This window comes from Arachis duranensis, chromosome 3 (genome assembly GCF_000817695.3).
Source record: "Arachis duranensis cultivar V14167 chromosome 3, aradu.V14167.gnm2.J7QH, whole genome shotgun sequence".
NCBI classification, from domain to species: Eukaryota; Viridiplantae; Streptophyta; class Magnoliopsida; order Fabales; family Fabaceae; genus Arachis; species Arachis duranensis.
In genome coordinates, this window is record NC_029774.3 from 58,470,601 (window position 1) to 58,477,734 (window position 7,134).

A 7,134-nucleotide genomic window follows, 5' to 3' on the forward strand; every position below is an offset into this window, starting at 1 on the left:
TTTGTTGAATACAAAATCTGTTAACGAGACTTAGGGAGTTGGAAAAGCAGCAGCAAGAACGGTGGTCACTGGTCAGCAAGACGAGTAGAGTGTCGTTTGATGGTTGGGAAGCTGAACGCAGCACTTGAATCGGAGGAGAAAAGACTCAAAGAAGACGCAACTCAATCATCCAATCTAAGTACTTCAATCAAACCAAACCATGTCCACCTCTGATCCCAACAAGTTGATAACCAAAGCTGATAAGCTGTGCGTTCTGCTTTCCCTTCTCATTTTACTCTCTCACTTTTTCTCTCATTCATAATCATAAACATAGCCGCATAAAGCTGCATCCTTCCTCGCTTTGTTACTCGATCTAATATTCAAGTAGTCGTTCCTTCGTAACAACGATCAAGATTTTGATGCAAATTCTAATTTTGTTACTTTGGTAATTTGGTTGGATTTTCCTCATGATGGGATTGAACAAATGTTCGTATCGTAATTAAGCATTGGGGATATGTTTATCTTCACTTGTGATGTTGGATATAATCAATTTCCAAAATTAGGTCTTAACTTGAAAGTAAAATGGGTTATTTTTAATTCCCAATAGATACAAGGACATGGTAGGTTCTTTTACCTTACATGAATTATAGATTTGAATTTTCCTTCGGTTTCTTTTTTGACTCAGAACAAAACTCAGTTTCACAAGGTGGACTGCGGATTGGAAAAGTGCTACAGTTCTTTATGAGCAGGCTGGTAAAATGTTCAACAGTGTTCTAAGCATTTGATTGTTTGTGCAAAGAAATTTTACGAGAGAAAAAAAAGAAAGCACACATAACTAACCTAATATCCGATTTTGCTGTAGCTAATGCATTTAGACTTGCCAAGGACTATGAGAAAGCCAAAACAGCATATGAGAAAGCTTCAAAAGGACAAGAGATGCTTTCTTCGTATCCTTATTTTTTTTGGTTATTGCTTATGGTTTTCTTCATCTAGGTATAATTCTCTGCTCTTCTAAATGCTGTTAGATTTGTTGTTTTGGACTGTTGCGCTCTATATCTATCCTTGACAAGTGAACTAGACCATGGGATGCCGCTAAGCACATGGAGTCTGCTGCTGCGTTAGCAAAGGAACTAAGCAACTGGAGAGAAGTTGCCGATTTCTATCGTAGGGCATCTGAATTGTACATTGAGTGTGGGAGACCACAGCCTGCATCCGACGCCCTTGCCAAGGGAGCGCGGTAAACTGATTTTCTTCTCTCTTGATTTCCAAATACATCCTGTGTTTAATATTGGCAATAAGCTAGTATATGGTAACCACTATGATCGAGTTGTTTCTGTCTTTGTTTATCAAGTAAAATCAAGGACGACAATCTTGTTGTAGTTAGTTGTTTCTATGAACATATTTGGTGCTTTGATTTGGACTTTGCAGCTCAATGCTTGCTTTTATAGAGGTTTCTTTGGACCTGGCATGCTTTGGGATAGTATTGTCTATTGTGTTTATATCCACTGTTCGATGTGCTGGTTAAGGATGGGTTTCAAATGGATAGTGATTAAGACACATTGTTGCAATCTTGATCACTTAAAAATTCTATGATAAATATTCCTTTTCTGTTTCAAAAGATCTCTTATCTTATTCACTAGTTTGGATGATTCTGGGAGATGGAAGTTGGCCTAAGCCTTGTTGCACTGTGCTATATATGCCCAGGAGTATATGGTTGGAGAATATCTGTTGCACTTTCTATGATAGATACTTAGACAAGCAAAGATAGCTTAGGCATTTGGCCTCTATTTGTTGGAAAACTCATGATCTTTTAGAGGCATTTCTCTCTTAGAAATGTTGAGATATTGGAATATGGAAAGCTACTCTTCATTGATACATGTTTGTTTTGTTGTTCTTATAAGGAGGAGTTCTTGTATCATTCTTCTCTTATGAATTATATTGTTCCTTCATCTGACAAAGGAAATCCTATCCCCACTTTAGCTGTCTCTGCTCGCCATTTTTTGTTTTCCTTTTTTTCCCCTCTCTAATAAAGTTTCTTTCCATAAAAAAAGTGTTTGGATCTAGTATTCAGTTCATTTACTAATCACTGCTAATGGAATAAGAACTTTACTCAAGAATAATTAGAAGTTATCTGTATAGAATGACAATTGATTACATCATGATGGCTCATCCTTTTTACTTCAATTGGTCAACATGTAGTACCATAGATGCTATATGAAACAAACACTAATCAGTCTATTTAATTGCATCCTCATGGCTGATACAATTTATTAGGAATATAGTAGTATAGCTCTCTATTATTATCCCAAATTTATTATGATAACTTCCTTTGTGTAGTGCATTGGAAGATACCGTGCCTGAAGAAGCTATTCAGCTATATACAGATGCTTGTACAGTTCTTGAAGAGGATGAAAGAGAACAAATGGCTTTTGATTTGTATCGTGCTGCAACCAATGTTTATATAAAACTTGAGAAGTAAGTTCTGTAAAACTGTTAGAAAATAAAGATTATGTCCTATCTTCTCCACTCTTTTTTTTTCTTTAGTATTTTCAACTTAGGTGAAGGTTTTAGTGGTGTTATATTTTGTCTGGCAATCCATTTAGATGTCTATTCATGTTGTTCCATTGGTTTTATTTATTTATTTGGAAAAATATTTTCTGTTCTTATTTTGTTTGTGCATTCAGTTGGATGTCTATTCATGCTTTTCCGTAGGTTTTATTTAGAGAAATATTTTTTGTACTCATTCTGTCTCATACACTAAGTAGACACACTTTTTCACCACTGGATGAGGCATTGGATCCATCAAATGTTTTGATCAAACATCTCATTCAATGAGGCGAATTTTGACTTGAGTTTACAACAGAGAAGTGAGTAGATAATATCTAATTCATTTACATTTTCAAATTTGATATAGCATGAGGCAAATATGACAATTGATTTTGTTGCATTCTTTTTTTGCAGATGTTTTTATATCATTCTTTATAATTTTGTGCCTGTTCCTACTGTATGTTCAGCTTGTTGAGTGTCATGTAGCATAGACGAGGATGAGTCGTGATAGCCAAAATGAATAGGGCAGAGCACAAAGTATGTAATTTAATCGTTGAAACTTTAGGGATTAGAAGTCAGATGACTTGGAGGTTCATGTGATTTCCTGCGAATGAGATGATGATTAAGAACCATCTTGGTAATTGTTTTGGTGTTGTGTCCAACAGTGCAAAATTTAGAATTGGAGGCTTGAAGGGATTTATCTTAGATTCAGGAAAGAGAAATATACGTATTAAATAAAATAATCTGAGCAATGTATAGGCAAGTAAGCAAGTATTCATGATAAATTTTAAACTACATGGTTTGAAAAAGATGACAGGTTACGCGAAGTTGCTTGCGTCTGCATCTTAGAAATTGCATGGGATGGTGCAAGTAAAATGACACTTATGACTTCACATATTTTCCACTATTCAGATAAATGTGTTGAAAGAAAGTATTAAGGTCCCTCCACCCCGGAAAAACAAAAGGGAAAAAGAAGAGAAAGAAAAACCCACAATTTATTTTGCTACATCAGACACATCTGCCTCTGGGAACATATGATGGGAGCTAGCATTTTTTTATCCAATAGTGGGACAGTGATCCGGCATAGAAACCAGACACAACAATTCTTAATTTGTTCTCTGTCGGTTCCTCTCCTAAGTTTATGAATTCTTGGTCCTATTACATCTGTGCCAACTTGTTTGGCAAGAACTGCTGCTACTGGATCCTTGATTTTGTTTCTAGAATGTAAAAAACATTTTCGTTCTTTGCATCTTAACATGTGTATGTTGGGTACCATTTATGATAAACAGATATACAGACGCTGCATCTCTCATGTTGAAATTGGGCTTGGCAGCTGAGAAGTCTAATGCTATCAATAGCCAATTCAAGGTTTGAAGTATTTTAGTTTTGGATTCTGTATTTAAAATAAACTGCAGAGACTAGGTGTTTGAAAAGGGGATTGTTTTCTTGATCTCCCTTCTGGGAATTTGGTGGTAGTTTGTAAATATGTGATAAATTTTAAAGACTGTGAGAGCTATATATTTGGTTTGTTAAGAGTATTGGCCTTATGCATTTAGCGGATTTACCTGTTTGGAAAACTGGATTCAGCTTTGCCTGTGGCTTACTTCTTAGAGTACATTTGGTAATTAACTTATAATCTTCACGAAATATTTACTGAGCTCAAGTCAGGTTACATTTTAAATTTTATTAGCAAGTTGGTGTTGGAATGTTAGCGCACTGAAATTTTGTATATTAGTTATTGATATTTTGTGTGTTTTCCGTCTCTTCTCTCCTCTGTGATTTTTGCTTTATCTTCTTCCTAGTTCGGCATTATCTTAAGGTTGTGTTTTCCAAATACATTCTACTACAAATATAATCCAAGGCTAAACGTGTGCTTCCTACTCCTGACACAATTGCACACTATCACAGAATTTGTGATGTTATGCCTATTTTCTATGCCCTCCTGAACAACATTCTGTGTTGAATTTCTCTTGTACCTGGTTTTCGATTAGCCAGCAGTGTTCTTCATCCTTATTATGTATATTGAAGCCAATGAAAATTTTTTAGTAGCAGGGTTAAACACCTAAGAGCTTTCAGAAGGTAGCAGGCTGTAAATAGTGAACCAGTCATATTTGAATGTTCTTGACTGAGAATTATTTTTATCCAAGTTCCCAAACTGTTGACAACTTGACATTTCCACAATTGGTGCATAGTTGCTGCATAATTGGTTTCTTCATATTGCAAGTGGAGGAAAGCTTTTCGTATATTTCATGTTCATATGAGAAATGCTCTCTCTTACATACCTTCTCATAAATGCAGGCGTATCTTAGTGCGGTTATTATCTACCTTTATGCTCATGACTTTAAGCAAGCAGAGAAGTGCTACAATGACATTTCCCAGTGAGTTTCAGCCTCCTCCTCCTTATTCTGAGATTTGCCTGCGAAAATCAACGTTATATATGGATGATAGGATCATTATAGGAAAAAGAGAATGATATTGTCATTGATGGTAGTGGTGTTGTCATTAGCTTTGCTCATATATTTCCCATTAGTTTCTTCTTGCTCCAATATCATCTTAGCATCTGTGTGCATAACTTTTTTGTTGTTTTTAGGATTGACTCTTCTCAGTAATTTATCTTGTGCTTCATTTGAGTTAATTATTTCAATTGATGAATTTCTGGCATAAATGCTTTTGGCGTCTCTAGGGTTGATGCTTTCCTCAGCAGCGACCAGAACCGTTGTGCTAGCAAGCTTCTTGCTGCTTACACAGATGGAGATGTTGAAGAAATCAAACGTGTTGCTCAGTCGAGCACTATTTCACATCTTGACCATGTGGTAGGTGATTTAGTTGTCATGAGCCAACTTTTCCAACTTTTTAAATTGTTTGAAGTTGGTACATATGGTTTTCATATTTAAAACATAAATCATAAATCATAAAACATTCCTGATCTCTTGAGGACATGGAACTCCCTTATTTGGGTGCTGTAGATGTTCATTTTGCATTTCGTATCTAAGATATGTTTTAATAATGTGAGGTTACAACAAGTTAAGTTATTTAAGTGCCGTGGTTCCATTATCCATATTGATAGGGAGATATATGGTTATGTGAATTATGGGATTGAATTGTGGTCAAAATGGAGGTGTCTGAATCTTTATCTACGATATAAAAGTACCATAAATGAGTAAATTTTATTGAACAGTTATTAGACCAGCAATGTTTTATGAGATTAAATAGGGTGGATATGATAATACTTAGATGGATTAGTGAACACATTAGATTAAATAGAATTAAGAATGAAGACATTAGGGATAGTTGGGGTAGCATCAATCATGTAGAATCAATCTGGTAGAATCTCATCTTAGATGCTTTGAACATATTCAGTTAATGTGCTTCAGCTTGCCTAAAAGCTTAGTCAACTAAACTATGATTTTTGGCAATGACCTGTCATGAGCATTAAATTTCAGTATTCCACAAACCTTATTATCCTTGTGCAGTAAGGCTGTATTTGGTTTTGAGAACAAAATAAGACAGAATACTGAGAATAAGATACAAAGGATAGAGACACAAAAATGAGTGTTTTTATATTTTGTTTGGTAATAAACTGAATATAAAATAGAACAAATAATAAAAGTTCAATTTACCTTTAATTTTTTCTTCACATAAAATTTAGAAAGAAAAATAGAATGATAAAAAATATAATTATAAAAAATTGATAGTGACAATAAAAAAGAAAGAAAAAATACGTTGTATCTCCGTTCAGCATCTCTGTGTTTGTGTCTTTCCTGACACAAAATATACTAATTCAGTGTTTCAGGATATAATGTCTCTGTTCATGTTTTATTTGCCAAATATGATGTGTCTTTGTGTCTATGTCTCAGTGTTATGTATTTATAAACAAACGCAGCCTAAGGAAGCCCCATTCCTTGTGCAGCTGTTTTCCTCATGTCCTGACAATCGTCTTCAATTGCTTCCCTATTATGGCTGAACATTGACAATCGTCTTCAATTGCTTCACTTATTCTGTTACTTCTGATTGACATGGTATATTCTGCAGATCATTAAGCTTACAAGGAAACTCCCAACAGGCGATGTGAGCGCACTAAAGGGCGAAACTGCTGAAGGGGAAGAAGCACCACTTGATGAAAATGATCTGACATAAACATCTAATAGACTAATAGCTTTTTAAAATAAATAAATATTATTATTATTATAACCTATGTCTATTTGTAGAAGAGATGAAGATCTCCATTTATTTGTTCTTTTGTTTGATAAATACATCATATTGTGTACCGGTACATGTGGAATGCAGGTATATTCATTTGGCTGTTGAGTATATTGATCACTTGTCAATAACCTTGTCTTTTTATTTGATAACTAAATATTTTGCACAATTCAACCAATGGATTATAGTTTTAGTAAATTCACTAATTTTCTTTTTTTACTCGCGTCATGTTAGTAATATCGCTTACTTGTCAAAATTTTAGAATCAACTACTCAATTTTTGTCAAATCATCTATTATTTTCAAATCAGCAAAATAATTAGAAATTACTAGTGTCTAACCAAATTTGTAACTTACAAAGACATTAAATTTATATTCCTATAATTATTATATTTTATCGTTGTAAACAA

At 34.3% G+C, this 7,134-nt stretch overlaps 1 protein-coding gene across 1 annotated transcript; it reads left to right on the forward strand.

Moving 5' to 3' along the window:
• The first annotated feature begins 6 nt into the window (after positions 1-6).
• LOC107479305 (gamma-soluble NSF attachment protein) lies at positions 7-6,837 on the forward strand. The gene is made up of 9 exons (XM_016099449.3): positions 7-246; positions 665-732; positions 842-926; positions 1,058-1,216; positions 2,317-2,454; positions 3,816-3,894; positions 4,825-4,904; positions 5,210-5,339; positions 6,559-6,837. Exons 1-9 carry the CDS (start codon positions 200-202, stop codon positions 6,661-6,663), a joined length of 891 nt encoding a protein of 296 aa, XP_015954935.1. The 5' UTR covers positions 7-199; the 3' UTR covers positions 6,664-6,837.
• The last annotated feature ends 297 nt before the right edge of the window (positions 6,838-7,134 follow it).